Source organism: Coregonus clupeaformis, unplaced genomic scaffold (genome assembly GCF_020615455.1).
Source record: "Coregonus clupeaformis isolate EN_2021a unplaced genomic scaffold, ASM2061545v1 scaf0263, whole genome shotgun sequence".
Classification (NCBI taxonomy): Eukaryota; Metazoa; Chordata; class Actinopteri; order Salmoniformes; family Salmonidae; genus Coregonus; species Coregonus clupeaformis.
This window is the reverse complement of record NW_025533718.1, coordinates 191,093-210,493: the sequence shown is the minus strand read 5'-3', so window position 1 is coordinate 210,493 and position 19,401 is coordinate 191,093. Positions and strand designations below refer to the sequence as shown.

The following is a 19,401-nucleotide window of genomic DNA, read 5'->3' as shown; positions in this document are numbered from 1 at the left end:
ACTGGATCCAGCCAATGACAGCTCACTCCCCTCCACTTTTAAAGAGTTTCCATTGGTCAGCTCAGTGTGTGATTGACAGTATATGGTTTTCCCACCCATTGCTGGATTAAACACGGGGTCTGTTCAGGAGGATATAACGTTACAGGACGTTGAAATAGAAATGTAATGTGTAGAAAATAAATTATTTCTGTCATATATAATAGGACATTTTGTCGCTATTTCATTCTATTTCTGTCTGCAACCTTCAGAACGTTTCATGTCACTGAATACACCACAGGGGTGTGTTCGTTAGTGCAGACTGTAGCGAAACATAGTGCAACAGAAAACGAAAACAAGCGTTTCTTAATGGACAAAATCAGGTAGTCTGCTCCCAGTTTTGGCCCGTTTGGTTCCTAATGAACACACCCCCGGCCTTATTCCCCCTGCCACAACTTTTGACTGAAACACACAGCGCTGTTATGATGTCGGCGATTGTACAGTTATCGTGCTCTTGCCTTTGTCTGTGAACATAATGTTTGTTTTCGTATGATCTTTTCCTGTACTGTTGGTTTGCAAGTAAACATCTTTAAAATACCTTCCGTGGAATGTGTGTGTTGAGTTTCATGTTCCATGATGTCACTGGTTTAGGGCAGGATTTCCCAAACTCTCTTTTTTTAAATATACTGTATATTTGTAAGTCTTTGTTTATTGGATAGAGAGAGGAGAGTGATGGAAGAGCGCTAGGCTGGATTCCAACCCATGCTGGCAGCGGTACATTGTTCATGTGCTCCAGAGGCAGCGGTACATTGTACATGTGCTCCAGAGGCAGCTGTACATTGTACATGTGCTCCAGAGGCAGCGGTACATTGTACATGTGCTCCAGAGGCAGCAGCTTGGACCGCTAGATCACCCCAAGCCACCTTTTTAGATTGTTGGGACAGACAAAACCTGTAGAGAAGAAATCTTATAACCTTCAAATGGTGGTCTGGGTTTAATTGATCAAACTGTAGCCATACGTGTTTAATAGGTGTATCTGGTTGGATTTGACATCATTCCACTGATATCTCAGCTGTTACTGAGGGGCTTACAGAACGAAACTCCAAAAGGAATATAGAATTCATTGCAAATCATATGCGCTCTTCCATCTCTTATAAAGCACTTGTTTCAGCTTGAATGTTGGACACAAACAATAAACAGGAGCACAGTTTGAGTTTTATTGAAACAGGTCATGTTGATGATACTCAACTGGCACCCTATTCCCTATATAGTGCACTACTTTTGACCAGTGCACTATAGAGCGAATAGGGTGCAATTTGAGTGTCTGAACCGTCTGAACACTTCCTGGAGGCGTGGTCAGGCAGCAGGGGCGTGACCAATCAGCTTCACCTCAACAGGGTAGTGGTCGCTGACAGCCAATGCCTGAGAGAGTAGAGATGTACCAGTAAGACACTATTACTCAGGGGTGTCAATTGGGTATGGCGACTCTACCTAGGTCAACACCAACAATTTAAAATAGGCTACTAAAATCATTCCAATCCCGATTAGAAGGCAAATGCAGTTTAGCGGATTAAAGGGCAGACTTTAGGACCATGCGGACGCCTGGTAGTGGGAGGGAAGGCTGTTTGTATGGCTGGCTGGCTTTATGAAGAGCAGAGATCTGTATATAATGACGAGATATTCATGTCTCCACCCTGACAACGGGAGTCGTCCCAAAGGTGGGAAGGCTGGCGACAAAATAAACCCAAATTAAGCCCATTACACGCATTGGTTTCTTTTGGACAGATTGTGGTGACAGTGAAACCTCATTTTTTATAATAACGCTGTGTTCAAAACAACTGGGAACTCGGAAATCTCCAACTTCCGACTTCAGTGCGTTCAAGACAACTGGGAACTTGGAAAAAACTTGTTCTGACTGGTAAAAATATTTTTGAATGGTCATCCGACATGGAATTCCAAGTCGGGAACTCTGGCATCATTTTCGAGCTCTGACTTTACGACCTGAAGATCACTGACGTCATGATTTGACCTCGTTTTTTGTTGTTGTTCCCAGTTGTCTTGAAAGCACCATGACCATCAGATGCAGGTACCATCAGTTCAGTAAAATTTAAAAGCTAATTATTTGCAAATTACCTACACCAACTGATCTATTTTGTTATCAAAGCTCGAGTTTTGAAATATAATATGGTCTGAGAATAACAATATTGTCAGGCCAGGCATATAGCCAATATGCTGTGATAATGTATTAGGCCTACGGCACAAACCTCATTACTACACAACTGTTTTTATTAGGTTAACGTTACATTTTATAAGTCATGTTTAAAAAAAAAAAAAAATCTGAGCGGTATATCTCCGCTTGCTTTTTAACTGCGAATGTGATCTTGACTCAGAAAAGGTTGGTGATAACTGGGTTAGAGTGTTGGACCGGTAACCGAAATGTTGCTGGTTCGAATACCTTAGCTGACAAGGTGAAAAATCTGTCGATGTGCCCTTGAGCAAGGCTTTTTTAACTTAATACCTTTTTTATTTTACTTTTTTATTTAAAAAACTGCATTGTTGGTTAAGGGCTTGTAAGTAAGCATTTCACTGTAATGTCTACACCTGTTGTATTCGGCGCATGTGGCAAATAAAATATGATTTGATTTGATATACATACATATAAATACATAAATATATATACATATCCTTTTTTAATTTCCCTTTATTACTTTCCAACCCCACCACCTCTTCCCTAATTTGAGTAAACTAGTGAACAACAATGCTTAGGCCTCTACTTCCAGCTTATACATACTATATACATCTTTAAGGGTTAAGAGTCGTTACCATGCTGTGGCTGAGCTTCAGTTGTGTCATGTAGTTGAACACCTCAGCCGACCCAGGGACCACTGCTCTCATCATCTCAGTGGTAGCCACAATCCTTCACAACCAGACCAACAGTTAGTCTGCGTGCGTGTGAGTGTGTTTGTGTGTGAGTGTGTGAGCGTGTGTCTGCTAGGTCTGACCTGTCGTGGGGGCAGTTGGTGTGTGTGTGTTGAACATGTGTGCGTAAATGTGTGTGTGGATGCATGGGTATACGTGCATGTGTGTCTCTGACCTGTCGTAGGGACAGTTGGTGCTAGAGACGGTGGTGTCAGCGTGGTCAGGTATCAGCCAGTGGTATCTGCTGTCTGTGAAGAGGCGTATCTGCTGCCAGTCTGATCTACTCACATAGCTACAGCCTGCGTTGAAGTCCCCCAGCAGCACTATGTCCTGCCAATCAATTCATCAATCAACCAATCAATCAATCAAGTTTTAATGTTATGTGCACAAGTACAGTGAAATGCCTTTTTTGTAAGCTCTAAACCCAACAATGCAATAATCAATATCAATGTAGCACTATACTGAACAAAAATATAAACGCAACTTGCAACAATTTCAAGTTCATATAAGGAAATCAGTCAATTGAAATAAATGAACCTGTACCTCTGCACATTGACTAGGTACCGGTACCCCCTGTATATAGCCTCGTTATTGTTATTTAATTTTTTACTTTAGTTTATTTAGTAAATATTTTCTTAACTCTATTTCTTGAACTGTATTGTTGGTTAAGGGCTAAAAAACAAGCATTTCACGGTAAGGTCTACACCTGTTGTATTCAGAGCATGTGACAAATAAAATTTGATTTGAAATTCATTAGGCACTAATCTATGGATTTCACATGACTGGGAATACAGTTATGCATCTGTTGGTCACAGATACCTTAATAAAAAAGGTAGGGGCGTGGATCAGAAAACCAGTCAGTATCTGGTGTGACCACCATTTGCCTCATGCAGCACGACACATCTCCTTCGCATAGAGTTGATCAGGCTGTTGATTGTGGCCTGTGGAACGTTGTCCCACTCCTCTTCAATGGCTGCGCGAAGTTGCTGGATTTTGGCGGGAACTGGAACACGCTGTCGTACACGTCGATCCAGAGAATCCCAAACATGCTCAATGGGTGACATGTCTGGTGAGTATGCAGGCCATGGAAGAACTCTGTCATTTTCAGCTTCCAGGAATTATGTGCAGATCTTTGAGACATGGGGCAGTGTATTATGGAGACACTCAAGTTTTTTAATCCTGTATCTCTCGACACATTCATGAAAATAGTAATGGCCTCTAAACCTTCAAGCTGCATACTGGACCCTATTCCAACTAAACTACTGAAAGAGCTACTTCCTGTGCTTGGCCCTCCTATGTTGAACATAATAAATGGCTCCCTATCCACCGGATGTGTACCAAACTCACTAAAAGTGGCAGAAATAAAGCCTCTCTTGAAAAAGCCAAACCTTGACCCAGAAAATGTAAAAAACGATTGGCCTATATCGAATCTCCCATTCCTCTCAAAAATTGTTTTTAAAGCTGTTGCGCAGCAACTCACTGCCTTCCTGAAGACAAATAATGTATATGAAATGCTTCAGTCTGGTTTTAGACCCCATCATAGCACTGAGACTGCACTCGTGAAGGTGGTAAATTACCTTTTAATGGCGTCAGACCAGGGCTTTGCCTCTGTCCTCGTGCTCCTAGATCTTAGTGCTGTGACAGAGCCTGGACTCGAACCAGGATCTCTAGTGGCACTGCGATTCCTTAGACCACCACTCAGGAGGCCCTCTGACAATTAATCTTGATGGTTCGTCTCAAATAAAACTGGGAAGGACCTCGGCGTTACTCTGGACCCTGATCTCTCTTTTGACGAACATATGAAGAATATTTAAAGGACAGCTTTTTTCCATCTTCGTAACATTGCAAAAACGCAGGTCTCCTTATTGTCCCTAGAATTTCTAAGCAAACAGCTGGAGGCAGGGCTTTCTCCTATAGAGCTCAATTTTTATGGAATGGTCTGCCTATCCATGTGAGAGACGCAGAGACGACCTTTAAGTCTTTATTGAAGACTCATCTCTTCAGTAGGTCCTATGATTGAGTGTAGTCTGGCCCAGGGGTGCGAAGGTGAACGGCAAGGAACTGGAGCGACGAACCACCCTTGCTGTCTCTGTCTGGCCAGCTCCCCTCTCTCCATTGGGATTCTCTGCCTCTGACCCTATTACGGGGGCTGAGTCACTGGCTTACTAGTGCTCTTCCATGCCGTCTCCAGGAGAGGTGCGTCACTTGAGTGGGTTGAGCCACAGACATGATCTTCCTGTCCGGTTTTGCGCCCCCTCAGGGTGTGCGGTGGAGGAGATCTTTGTGGGCTATACTCAGCCTTGTCTCACGGTAGTAAGTTGGTGGTCTGTTGATATCCCTCTAGTGGTGTGGGGGCTGTGCTTTGGCAAAGTGGTGGGGTTATATACTGCCTGGTTGACCCTGTCCGGGGGTATCGTCGGACGGGGCCACAGTGTCCCCCGACCCACCCATGTCTCAGCCTCCAGTATCTATGCTGCAATAGTCTATGTGCCGGGGGGTAGGGTCAGTCTGTTATATCTGGTGTAATTCTCCTGTCTTATCTGGTGTCCTGTGTGAATGTAAGTATGCTCCCTCTAATTCTCTCTCCCTCCCTCTCCCTCCCCTCCCGGAGGACCTGAACCCTAGGACCATGCCTCAGGACTACCTGGCCTGATGACTCCTGGCTGTCCCCAGTCCACCTGGTCGTGCTGCTGCTCCAGTTTCAACTGTTCTGCCTGCGGCTATGGAACCCTGACCTGTTCACCGGACGTGCTACCTTGTCCCGGACCTACTGTTTTCCACTCTCTCTCTCTACCACACCTGCTGTCTCGACCTCTGAATGCTCGGCTATGAAAAGCCAACTGACATTTACTCCTGAGGTACTGACCTGTTGCACCCTCTACAACCACTGTGATTATTATTTGACCCTGCTGGTCATCTATGAACGTTTGAACATCTTGAAGAACAATCTGGCCTTAATGGCCATGTACTGTTATAATCTCCACCCAGCACAGCCAGAAGAGGACTGGTCACCCCTCAGAGCCTGGTTCCTCTCTAGGTTTCTACCTAGGTTCCTGCCTTTCTAGGGAGTTTTTCCTAGCCACCGTGCTTCTACATCTGCATTGCTTGCTGTTTGGTGTTTTAGGCTGGGTTTCTTTATAGCACTTTGTGACATCTGCTGATGTAAAAAGGGCTTTATAATGAAATTTGATTGATTGATATTATCATGCTGAAACATGAGGTGATGGCAGCGAACGAATGGCACAACAATGGGCCTAAGGATCTCGTCACGGTATCTCTGTGCATTCAAATTGCCATTGATAAAATGCAATTGTGTTCATTGTCAGTAGCCTATGCCTGCCCATACCATAACCCCACCGCCACCATGGGGCACTCTGTTCACAACGTTGACATCAGCAAACCGCTCACCCACACAACACCATACACGCTGTCTGCCTTCTGCCCAGTACAGTTGAAACCGTGATTCATCCATGAAGAGCACTTCTCCAGCATGCCAGTGTCCATCAAAGGTGAGCATTTGCCCACTGAAGTTGGTTACGACGGCGAACTGCAGTCAGGTCAAGACCCTGGAGAGGACGTCGAGCATGCAGACGAACTTCTCTGAGACGGTTTCTGACAGTTTGTGCAGAAATTCTTCGGTTGTGCAAACCCACAGTTTCATCACCTGTCCGGGTGGCTGGTCTCAGACGATTCTGTAGGTGAAGAAGCCTGATGTGGAGGTCCTGGGCTGCGGTTGTGAGGCCGGTTGGACGTACTCCCAAATTTTCTAAAACGACGTTGGAGGCGGCTTATGGTAGAGAAATTAACATTAAATTATCTGGCAACAGCTCTGGTGGACATTCCTGCAGGCAGCATGCCAATTGCATGGTCCCTCAAAACTTGAGACATCTGTGGAATTATGTTGTGTGACAAAACTGCACATTTTAGAGTGGCCTTTTATTGTCCCCAGCACAAGGTGCACCTGTGTAATGATCATGCTGTTTAATCAGCTTCTTGATATGCTACACCTGTCAGGTGGATGGATTATCTTGACAAATGAGAAATGCTCACAAACAGGGATGTAAACAAATGTGTGCACATAATTTTAGAGAAACATGCTTTTTGTGCCTATGGAACATTTCTGGGATCTTTTATTTCAGCTCATGAAACATGGAACCAACACTTTACATGTTGCGTTTATATTGTTGTTCAGTCTGATTTCCTTATATGAACTGTAACTCAGTATAATCTGTGAAATTGTTGCCAGTTGCGTTTATATTTTTGGGTCAGTTCTAATACCATATTTACAATGTGCAGGGACACTGGAGTGATAGAGGTAGATACTGTATGTATATGGGTAAGGTGACTAGGCATCAGGATATATGATAAACAGAGTAGCAGCAGTGAGTGTACAAAACATTTCCATGACAGACTGACCAGGTGAATCCAGCTATGATCCCTTAATGATGTCAATATTAGGAAGGTTCTCTTAATGTTTTTTACACTCATTGTATATGATGGTGTGTGCGTGTGCGCACGTGTATCTACGTGTGTGTGAGTGCACGTGCGTGCCTGTGTGTGTGTGTGTGTGTGTGGTATAGTCACATTGGTGTTCCAGCGAGCTCTGACGTCAGTGGCCACATCGAACAGAGCGTCAACCTCCTTCACTGCCGAGTCTGGAGACGTGTGTTGAGGAATCAGAACAAAGTTTCTCACAGCTATAAGAAGAGAGAGAAAGAGAGAGAGGGGAGGGAGGGAGAGAGGGGAGGGAGGGAGGGAGGGAGAGAGAGAGAGAGAGAGAGAGAGAGAGAGAGAGAGAGAGAGAGAGAGAGAGAGAGAGAGAGAGAGAGAGAGAGAGAGAGAGAGAGAGAGAGAGAGAGAGAGAGAGAGAGAGAGAGAGAGAGAGAGAGAGAGAGAGAGAGAGAGAGAGAGAGAGAGAGAGAGAGAGAGAGAGAGAGAGAGAGAGAGAGAGAGAGAGAGTTTGCTTCTTGAAATTCCAATATCTTGAAAACTTGCCTGCTGACATGCAAAACTTCTTGGGACTGTATCAACAGAGGACTAATGAAAAAAAATACACAAATATGTTTTTTGAATGAATTATTTTTTTATGTAAAGGAACCACATATTTTCTCTCACACACACACACACACACACACACGGAATCTCTCTCTCTCATTCCCCCTCTCCCTCCCCCCTCTCTCACACCTCTCCCCATTACCCTCTCTCCCCCATCACCCCCTCCCTCTCTACCTGTGTAGTTAGAGGAGAACATGACAATGAAGGGTTCTCTGATGAAGGCATCTGTACCGCAGGGCTCACAGCCGTCATCGTACGTGTAGTTCTTAGCCACAGAGACCGTCTCCTCTCTATCATATAACAGCAGAAACAAGCTTTAGGAGATGGTTTCAGTGTTTAGTACAGAACAGAGCAGAACCGAACAGAACCTGTACAGGTAGAGGTATCTCTCTGTATATTACCTGTACAGGTAGAGGTATCTCTCTGTATATTACCTGTACAGGTAGAGGTATCTCGCTGTATATTGCCTGTACAGGTAGAGGTATCGCTCTGTGTATTACCTGTACAGGTAGAGGTATCTCTGTATATTGCCTGTACAGGTAGAGGTATCTCTCTGTATATTACCTGTACAGGTAGAGGTATCTCTCTGTATATTACCTGTACAGGTAGAGGTATCTCTCTGTATATTGCCTGTACAGGTAGAGGTATCTCTCTGTGTATTACCTGTACAGGTAGAGGTATCTCTCTGTATATTACCTGTACAGGTAGAGGTATCTCTCTGTGTATTACCTGTACAGGTAGAGGTATCTCTCTGTATATTACCTGTACAGGTAGAGGTATCTCTCTGTATATTACCTGTACAGGTAGAGGTATCTCTCTGTATATTGCCTGTACAGGTAGAGGTATCTCTCTGTGTATTACCTGTAGAGGTATCTCTCTGTATATTACCTGTACAGGTAGAGGTATCTCTCTGTGTATTACCTGTACAGATAGAGGTATCTCTCTGTATATTACCTGTACCGGTAGAGGTATCTCTCTGTGTATTACCTGTACAGGTAGAGGTATCTCTCTGTATATTACCTGTACAGGTAGAGGTATCTCTCTTTATATTACCTGTACAGGTAGAGGTATCTCTCTGTATATTACCTGTACAGGTAGAGGTATCTCTCTGTATATTACCTGTACAGGTAGAGGTATCTCTCTTTATATTACCTGTACAGGTAGAGGTATCTCTCTGTATATTACCTGTACAGGTAGAGGTATCTCTCTTTATATTACCTGTACAGGTAGAGGTATCTCTCTGTGTAGGTACTGCGGCCCAGTTCCTCACTGACAATGTGACGGTACCTATAGGGAGACAAGCCTCTGACAACGAACAAAACATACATTACAATATCATTATATAGTTATTAGAAAACACACATTACAAAGTCTTCACATTGGGAGGGCTGTCATTGGTTAGTGGATGTAATATTGTTTCAGGGCTGTGATTGGTCTTACTTGTTGACGTGTTGCATCAGTTTGTTGGTTGCTGATAGGTCGGTGTCTCTCACTTCCTGGATCAACACGATATCATAACGGTGCACTATCTAATACATAAAAAAATCATAATATAATTTAATAACAATTAAGCATTTATTGTGGCTGGTTTCCCGGACACAGGCTATTCTTGGACGAAGAAGTACTTTCAAATGGAGAATCTACAAACGCTTTTAGGCCCAGGACTAGTGTTTAATAAGACCATCTGATGCTATGAGACATATTATAGATGATGATGCTATGAGACATAGTTTCAAATACCATATTGTTATGAGATAAAGCTTTATTGTTACACACCGGATAGGTGCAGTGAAATGTGTTGTTTTAGAGGGTCAGTCATAATAGTATGATAGGTGCAGTGTAATGTGTTGTTTTACAGGGTCAGTCATAGTAGTATGTTAGGTGCAGTGTAATGTGTTGTTTTACAGGGTCAGCCATAGTAGTATGATAGGTGCAGTGAAATGTGTTGTTTTAGAGGGTCAGTCATAGTAGTATGATAGGTGCAGTGTAATGTGCTGTTTTACAGGGTCAGTCATAGTAGTATGATAGGTGTATTGTAATGTGTTGTTTTACAGGGTCAGTCATAGTAGTATGATAGGTGTAGTGTAATGTGTTGTTTTACAGAGTCAGTCATAGTAGTATGATAGGTGTAGTGTAATGTGTTGTTTTACAGGGTCAGTCATAGTAGTATGATAGGTGTAGTGTAATGTGTTGTTTTACAGAGTCAGTCATAGTAGTATGATAGGTGTAGTGTAATGTGTTGTTTTACAGGGTCAGTCATTGTTACGCCCTGATCGAGAGAACTCTCGTTGGTTGGGTCAGGGTGTACGTTTTCTGTTGAGATCTATGTTAGTGTATTTCTATGTGGTAGATCTAGGTTGTATTTCTATGTTTGGCCGGGTGTGATTTCCAATCAGAGACAGCTGTCGCTCGTTGTCTCTGATTGGGGATCATACTTAGGTAGCCTGGTTGCCTACCTTAGTTGTGGGATCTTGTTCCGTTTAGGCTTGTATGTGTATAGCCTGAGGACTTCATGTTACGTCTTGTTTTGTTTTATGTTTATTGAGTTAATAAACATGTACGCTTTTCATGCTGCACCTTGGTCCGACCCGTCTCTCAACGATCGTGACAGTCATAGTAGTATGATGGTGTAGTGTAATGTTTGTTTTACAGGGTCAGCCACAGTGGTATGATAGGTGCAGTGAAATGTGTTGTTTTACAGGGTCAGTCATAGTAGTACGGCGCCTCTGGATCAAATGAGGGTTAAGTGCTTTGCTCAAGGGCACATTGACAGGTTTTTCACCTTCTCGGCTCGGGTATTCAAACCAGCGACCTTTCGGTTACTGGCTCAATGCGCTAACCGCTAGGCTACCTGCTTCCCCCTACCTGCTACCTACCTACCTGCTTCCCCCTACCTGCTACCTACCTACCTGCTACCTACCACCTGCTATCTATCTACTTGCTTCCCTCTACTTGCTACCAACCTACCTGCTACCTACCTACCTGCCGCCGTTGCATTATGATGTTATGAGGTAAAGCGTTGCATTATGATGTTATGAGGTAAAGCGTTGCATTATGATGTTATGAGATAAAGCATTACATTATGATGTTATGAGATAAAGCATTACATTATGATGCTATGAGATAAAGCATTACCTGAGTGATGATGTCCATGAGGGTCGAGTTGGAGGACTTCTTGTCTCCGAATGACTTGATGTTGAAGGCTCCTAGCAGCAGACAACCTCCCAGCTGCACCAGGGCCAATAGGAACAGCACTAACGGACAGGCCACACGCATCCTGGAGGTCAGGGGTTAGAGGTCGGGGGTTAGAGGTCAGGGGTTAGAGGTAAGATATTACAGGCCACACGCATCCTGGAGGTCAGGTGTTAGAGGTCAGAGGTTAAACTTCACCAGGGCCAATAGGAACAGCCCTAACGCACTGGCCACACGCATCCTGGAGGTCAAGGGTTAGCGGATTAGAGGTCAGGGGTTATAGGAACAATCTAAAGATACATTGAAACAGCACTGACTGATATCCAGACAGCTGAGTTCTCCTTATTCTATCTGTGGAGATCTGTAGAGAGAACTTCAGCTTTCTACTCTCCCTCTAGTGACAAATTAACCCAGTAACACCTCTCTATCTCACAATTCAAGGAGAATCTAGCTGGTGCCAAATCACTCCCTACCCTTCACTCTTGTCCCTAGCCCTTGGTTCAGGCCCGGCTCCAGGCATAAACAACATAAGTGGTCGCTCGGCCAGGGGCCCCCGACCAAAAAAAAGGAGCTCAGTTCTCTGGGAACTCAGAAGTGGTCTCAACTTACAGTACTGTTGAGAGTTAGAATAGTAGAATACACAAGGTGCAAGTTCAACATTTGGTTGTGCACAAAGCAGTTTTTCTCTTGTTTTGTCATTCACTGACAATCACTCAATTTGCCATGTCAGATATCTATTTTTAAGTTAGTCTAACCTGTTATCTAAATTCGTTGTAATCATGGCCGAATACAGACTGGCATGCAGGGTGATAGGCGGAGTCAGGACTTCCACTACTTCCTGCTGGTTATCTGGTGTGAGGCGGAGTCAGGACTTCCACTACTTCCTGCTGGTTATCTGGTGTTAGGCGGAGTCAGGACATCCACTACTTCCTGCTGGTTATCTGGTGTTAGGCGGAGTCAGGACTTCCACTACTTCCTGCTGGTTATCTGGTGTTAGGCGGAGTCAGGACTTCCACTACTTCCTGCTGGTTATCTGTTGTTAGGCGGAGTCAGGACGTCCACTACTTCCTGCTGGTTATCTGGTGTTAGGCGGAGTCAGGACTTCCACTACTTCTTGCTGGTTATCTGGTGTTAGGCGGAGTCAGGACATCCACTACTTCCTGCTGGTTATCTGGTGTTAGGCGGAGTCAGGACTTCCACTACTTCCTGCTGGTTATCTGGTGTTAGGTGGAGTCAGGACATCCACTACTTCCTGCTGGTTATCTGGTGTTAGGCGGAGTCAGGACATCCACTACTTCCTGCTGGTTATCTGGTGTTAGGCGGAGTCAGGACTTCCACTACTTCCTGCTGGTTATCTGGTGTTAGGCGGAGTCAGGACTTCCACTACTTCCTGCTGGTTATCTGGTGTTAGGTGGAGTCAGGACGTCCACTACTTCCTGCTGGTTATCTGGTGTTAGGTGGAGTCAGGACATCCACTACTTCCTGCATAACATGTCACGGTGGAGGGTTCTTTCTGGCCCATTGGCGCTCTTGGACTTCACCACAAACATTGGGATGTCATCTGATATCTTCCGCACCACAATGTGCACTTCAGACTCCAAGCTTTCAGATAACTTGAGTTTCCCTCGAATGCACTTGTTCCTGACCAGCACTCTGTCACCTTCAGTGATTGTAGAAGCTGTCACTTTTTAGTCCCATTTGTATTTGTTGGCCATCTGACTCTTCTCTGCAGATTTCACAGCCAACTCGTAAGCGTACTTCAGTCGTCTTCTTAGCTGTTTAGTGTAGTTCTGATGCGTGGTTGCATTATTGCCAGCAGGACTCACATAATACCTCCACTCCACTAGGGGTTTCACATAATGCCTCCACTCCACTAGGGGTTTCACATAATACCTCCACTCCACTAGGGGTTTCACATAATGCCTCCACTCCATTAGGGATTTTACATAATAACTCCAATCCATTAGGGGTTTCACATAATACCTCCACTCCATTAGGGGTTTCACATAATACCTCCACTCCATTAGGGGTTTCACATAATACCTCCACTCCATTAGGGGTTTCACATAATGCCTCCACTCCACTAGGGGTTTTACATAATATCAAATCAAATCAAATCAAATCAAATCAAATTTTATTGGTCACATGCGCCGAATACAACAGGTGCAGACATTACAGTGAAATGCTTACTTACAGCCCTTAACCAACAGTGCATTTATTTTAAACAAAAAAGTAAGAATAAAACAACAACAAAAAAGTGTTGAGAAAAAAAGAGCAGAAGTAAAATAAAGTGACAGTAGGGAGGCTATATATACAGTAAAATAAAGTGACAGTAGGGAGGCTATATATACAGGGGGGTACCGTTGCATAGTCAATGTGCGGGGGCACCGGCTAGTTGAGGTAGTTGAGGTAATATGTAATATGTAATATCTCCACTCCACTAGGGGTTTCACATAATCCCTCCACTCCATTAGGGATTTTACATAATAACTCCACTCCATTAGGGGTTTCACATAATACCTCCACTCCACTAGGGGTTTCACATAATGCCTCCACTCCATTAGGGGTTTCACATAATGCCTCCACTAGGGGTTTCACATAATGCCTCCACTCCACTAGGGGTTTCACATAATGCCTCCACTCCATTAGGGGTTTCACATAATACCTCCACTAGGGGTTTCACATAATACCTCCACTCCACTAGGGGTTTCACATAATGCCTCCACTCCACTAGGGGTTTCACATAATGCCTCCACTCCACTAGGGGTTTCACATAATGCCTCCACTCCACTAGGGGTTTCACATAATACCTCCACTCCACTAGGGGTTTTACATAATACCTCCACTCCATTAGGGGTTTTACATAATACCTCCACTCCATTAGGGGTTTTACATAATACCTCCACTCCATTAGGGGTTTCACATAATGCTTCCACTCCACTAGGGGTTTCACATAATACCTCCACTCCACTAGAGGTTTCACATAATACCTCCACTCCATTAGGGGTTTTACATAATACCTCCACTCCATTAGGGGTTTCACATAATACCTCCACTCCATTAGGGTTTCACATAATACCTCCACTACATTAGGGGTTTCACGTAATACCTCCACTAGGTGTTTCACATAATGCCTCCACTCCACTAGGGGTTTCACATAATATCTCCACTCCACTAGGGGTTTCACATAATGCCTCCACTCCATTAGGGGTTTTACATAATACCTCCACTCCACTAGGGGTTTCACATAATACCTCCACTCCACTAGGGGTTTCACATAATACCTCCACTCCACTAGGGGCTCCACTGTTCTTTTCTCTTGACACTCAGTATGCCTAACATGTCCTATGGAAGCGCTCAACAGGATTACCATGAGGGTGGTAAGGGGGTTATTCGTGATTTGACACCAGTAATGGAGCATATTTCCGCTATCAACAGACTTAACGTTGACCACTTGGTCATTATGCATCCTCTCAGGAAATCCATAATGTACAATCCAGTTGTCCCAAAGTGCTCTGGCTACTGTCTTTGCAGTTTGGTCTTTAGTCCGGATAGCTAAAGAGTATTTTGTCAAGTGATCTGACATTTTTGTTGTGTCTGAACTGTTAGGTTCAAGTGAGATCAAATCTATACAGACTAGCTCTGGTGGACGGTTTGATATTCACGAGGTCAACACAATACTCTACCCTTGTAGAGTTACAACACAACAGTCTACCCTTGTAGAGTTACAACACAACACTCTACCCTTGTAGAGTTCCAACACAACACTCTACCCTTGTAGAGTTACAACACAACACTCTACCCTTGTAGAGTTACAACACAACACTCTACCCTTGTAGAGTTACAACACACTACCCTTGTAAAGTTACAACACAACACTCTACCCTTGTAGAGTTACAACACAACACTCTACTCTTGTAGAGTTACAACATAACACTCTACCCTTGTACATCACCTCAGACATTCTCTACACTTCTTGTTCACTTGGAACGCCATTCTAGGCCAGTAGAAGAGGGCCCTTGCCAGGCCATTCTAGGCCAGTAGAAGAGGGCCCTTGCCAGGCCATTCTGGGCCAGTGAAAGAGGGCCCTTGCCAGGTCATTCTAGGCCAGTAGAAGAGGGGCCATGCCACATCTGATACAGGGCTGCACCAAGGCCTGAGGTGCTGGCTTCAGTATGGAGCATATATGGAATCCTCCAACCTGCAAATGCAAGAACAGGTGCAGAGGTGAGCCTCTCAAGGACGGTCTCAAAAGTGATCTGGCAACAATCACCACATTGTCCTGCAAGTAGTGGGCTCCTCAGGGGCCTCTTCAGTTTCCCTTTCTTCTTCACGGAGGAATCTCAGACTAGAAGATAATTCAGTGGCCTGACAATCCTTGAATAATTCTGAACAAACCTTCTGTAATATCCAGAAAAACCAAGGAACGCCCTAACTTCCTTTGTAGTCCTTGGATTATCAGATTCCTCGATGATGTTGGCTTCAATTAGCTCATAAAAGTGCTGCTTCAGATCGTTGAAATCGGCCGGGGACACACGACGAGTGTGCTCCTTGAAAGGCACATCAGTTGACACTTTGATCCTATGTTTCACTCCAGATATACACTGAGTGTACAAAACATTATGAACACCTGCTCTTTCCACTACATAGACTGACCAGGTGAATCTAGGTGAAAGCTATGATCCCTTATTGATGTCACTTGTTAAATCCACTTCAACCAGTGTAGATGAAGGGGAGGAGACAGGTTAAAGAAGGGTTTTTAAGCCTTGAGACAATTGAGATATGGATTGTGTATGTGTGCCATTCAGAGGGTGAATGGGCAAGACAACATATTTAAGTGCCTTTGAACAGGGTATGGTAGTAGGTGCCAGGTGCACCGGTTTGTGTCAAGAACTGTAACGCTGCTGGGTTTTTCATGCTCAACAGTTTCCTGTGTGTATCAAGAATGGTCCACCACCCAAAGGACATCCAGCCAACTTGACACAACTGTGGGAAGCATTGGAGTCAACATGGGCCAGCATTCCTGTGGAATGCTTTCGACACCTTGTAGAGTCCATGCCCCGACAAATTGAGGCTGTTCTGAGGGCAAAATGGGGGGTGAAACTCAACATTAGAATTCACCGGAGACTTCAACAGGTTTCCCTTTGAGAACAGAGACAAGCTTGCTGTTGTTCACTAGTAACTGCCCTATCGGTTCATCCATGAAAGAAGCAGTGACTCAATGACAAACAGCTCACAGTACATGGGCAAAGTCTTCTTGAATAGTGAGTTGGTCACAATCACTTTCACACTTGGAAACCCCTGCTTTAGCAGTTTGATCACTGACAGTTAGCTTGCCAGATTATGCAAATGCTCTTCTTTTTTTTAAAGAAGCCTGCTAGTAAAATAGATGCTGGTGTAAAAGAAGCCTGCTAGTAAAATAGATGCTGGTGTAAAAGAAGCCTGCTAGTAAAATAGATGCTGGTGTAAAAGAAGCCTGCTAGTAAAATAGATGCTGGTATAAAAGAAGCCTGCTAGTAAAATAGATGCTGGTGTAAAAGAAGCCTGCTAGTAAAATAGATGCTGGTGTAAAATAAGCCTGCTAGTAAAATAGATGCTGGTGTAAAAGAAGCCTGCTAGTAAAATAGATGCTGGTGTAAAAGAAGCCTGCTAGTAAAATAGATGGTGGTGTAAAAGAAGCCTGCTAGTAAAATAGATGGTGGTGTAAAAGAAGCCTGCTAGGAAAATAGATGGTGGTGTAAAAGAAGCCTGCTAGGAAAATAGATGGTGGTGTAAAAGAAGCCTGCTAGTAAAATAGATGCTGGTGTAAAAGAAGCCTGCTAGTAAAGTAGATGGTGGTGTAAAAGAAGCCTGCTAGTAAAATAGATGGTGGTGTAAAATAAGCCTGCTAATAAAATAGATGGTGGTGGGGCGCTGGTCTAAAGTAGTGCACTATGTAGGGAATGGGGTGCCATTGTATTTGGGACAAATCATTCACTAAACCCTAAACCTCAATTAAATCTTGTAATAAATAATGTGGAAATTGAGCAAGTTGAGGTGACTAAACTGCTTGGAGTAACCCTGGATTGTAAACTGTCATGGTCAAAACATGTTGATACAACATTAGCTTAGATGGGGGGAGTCTGTCCATAATAAAATGCTGCTCTGCCTTCTTAACAACACTATCAATAAGGCAGGTCCTACAGGCCCTAGTTTTGTCGCACCTGGACTTCTGTTCAGTCCTGTTGTCAAGTGCCACAAAGAGGGACTTAAGAAAATTGCAATTGGTTCAGAACAGGGCAGCATGGCTGGCCCTTAAATGTAAACAGAGAGCTAACGTTAATAATATGCATGTAAATCTCATATGGCTCAAAGTGGAGGAGAGATTGACTTCATCACTACTTGTTTTTGTAAGAAGTGTTGACAATCTGAATGCACCGAGGTGTCTGTTTAACCTACTAGCACACAGCTCGGACACCCATGCATACCGCACAAGACATGCCACCAGAACAGACTATGGGAGGCGCACAGTTCTACATAGAGCCATGACTACATGGAACTCTATTCCACATCAGGTAACTGATGCAAGCAGGGAATCAGATTTGAAATAAACTGATAAAAATACACCTTATGGAACAGCGGGGACTGTGAAGAGTCACACACACAGGTACATACACACGCATACGCACACAAGCGCTAGCACACACACTCTACACACACATACATTGTAATATTGTTGTATGGTGGTATTATACATTTTGCATTGTAGATATGTAGTGGTGTAATAATGTTATATGATGTACTGTCTTATCTTTTGTTTTATGTGTGATGTAAGTGCTTTAATGTGTTTGGACCCCAGGAAGAGTAGCTGCTGCCTTGGTAGGAAGTAATGAGGATCCATAATAAACCCCAGGAAGAGTAGCTGCTGCCTTGGCATGAACTAATGGGGATCCATAATAAATACTAATGTGGGACGTAACCATAGTGAAACATGCTAGGGTAGAAGAAGAGTAACTTACCTGCTAGTGTTGGTTGGTTCAATATAGTGTGGGTCCCCTGCCTCAGTCTGAAGGGAGAGGAAGCCTGCTATTATAGAGAGAGGACAGAGCTCTCTGTGTGTCCGATCTCACAGTCTACTGTAGTACCTTTGATACAGAAGCCACTATCTGGTCCCCCCCACCCCCCCACCCCCCACCCCCAGCTTATATTCACCTGGGCTGGAGGCTGGGACTGTGGGAAAACATCACGTTTAACCAGTTAGGTCCACGGAGGGAGGAGGGGGAGGGGAGGGAGGGAGGGGTGAGGGGGAGGGGGGGAGGGGGGAGGGGGGAGGGGAGGGAGGGGTGAGGGAGGGAGAGGGAGAGGGAGGGGGGGTGGAGGGGTGAACCCATATTACCTCATGATGTTGTCACCACATGTACTCTACTGTAGGCTACAAGACACACATACAGACGACTATAACTGAGATCAGTTGAACCGTACAGGACACTGTGACGTCACGAGAGGCTACACAGCTTTCAGCGGGATTGCTCAAGTAGTGCAAGGAGACAAGGTTCAAACAAAACAAGGATTTTATTATAGGTCTTGGGAAATTAACGAAAATATAACAAAATTCTGTTCTCTTGTGGCTCTTTAAGGGTTAACAGTTCAGGGATGTCTCTTCCACATCCAGAATCATAATTCTCACTCGCTCAGATAACTTTTCCCCAGCCTTACTGTAGTCCACGTTGCAGCTAGTGGCCAACCCAGCAAAAAGTCCTTCCAAATGTCTCTCACGTATTTCCACAGGTGCATATATCCAAAGGTGAGTATTTCCCAAAGGTAAGTATCTCCAAATCCTTATATTCCTCATGGAAGTGGACGTGCAGCACTCTTGTCCTCCAGAGAGCCCAGCTTGGAGACCGTGTCTCTTCCCTTCCCAAACCTTCAGCTCATCAGCTCCTCATTTGTTCCAGCTGCGTGGGAAGATTGGCCATAGAGGGGTGGAGTTCCCGACCATACCAGCAGATGGAGCCATAGCTGTCTGGGTTTGCAGCCACCTCAGGGGATGTAACGTCCCTCCAGGACACAGCCTCTCGTGACATCACACATCCCCCTCCTCGGGACCGACGTCCTCGTCGGGGTAAAGGCAGCGAAGAAGGCATCACGCCGGGAGAGGGCGTCCGCATTGCCGTGGTGCTTGCCAGACTGCTCTCTCTTCAACTCCTCCAACTCTAGGACCAGGGACTCCGCCTCCTGTTGTCTCTCCTTGAGTTTCTTACTGAACGCATCAGCCTTGGT

General features: G+C 44.5%; 1 protein-coding gene across 1 annotated transcript; it reads right to left on the bottom strand.

Moving 5' to 3' along the window:
- Window positions 1-1,230: 1,230 nt before the first annotated feature.
- dnase1 (deoxyribonuclease I) lies at window positions 1,231-18,252 on the bottom strand. The gene is made up of 9 exons (XM_041870023.1): window positions 18,141-18,252; window positions 11,086-11,227; window positions 9,391-9,479; window positions 9,169-9,255; window positions 8,125-8,240; window positions 7,480-7,592; window positions 3,071-3,225; window positions 2,800-2,893; window positions 1,231-1,398 (listed from the first exon to the last, which is right to left on the bottom strand). The coding sequence occupies exons 2-9, from the start codon at window positions 11,224-11,226 to the stop codon at window positions 1,333-1,335; spliced, it is 861 nt and encodes a 286-aa protein (XP_041725957.1). The 5' UTR covers window position 11,227; window positions 18,141-18,252; the 3' UTR covers window positions 1,231-1,332.
- Between the last annotated feature and the right edge of the window lie 1,149 nt (window positions 18,253-19,401).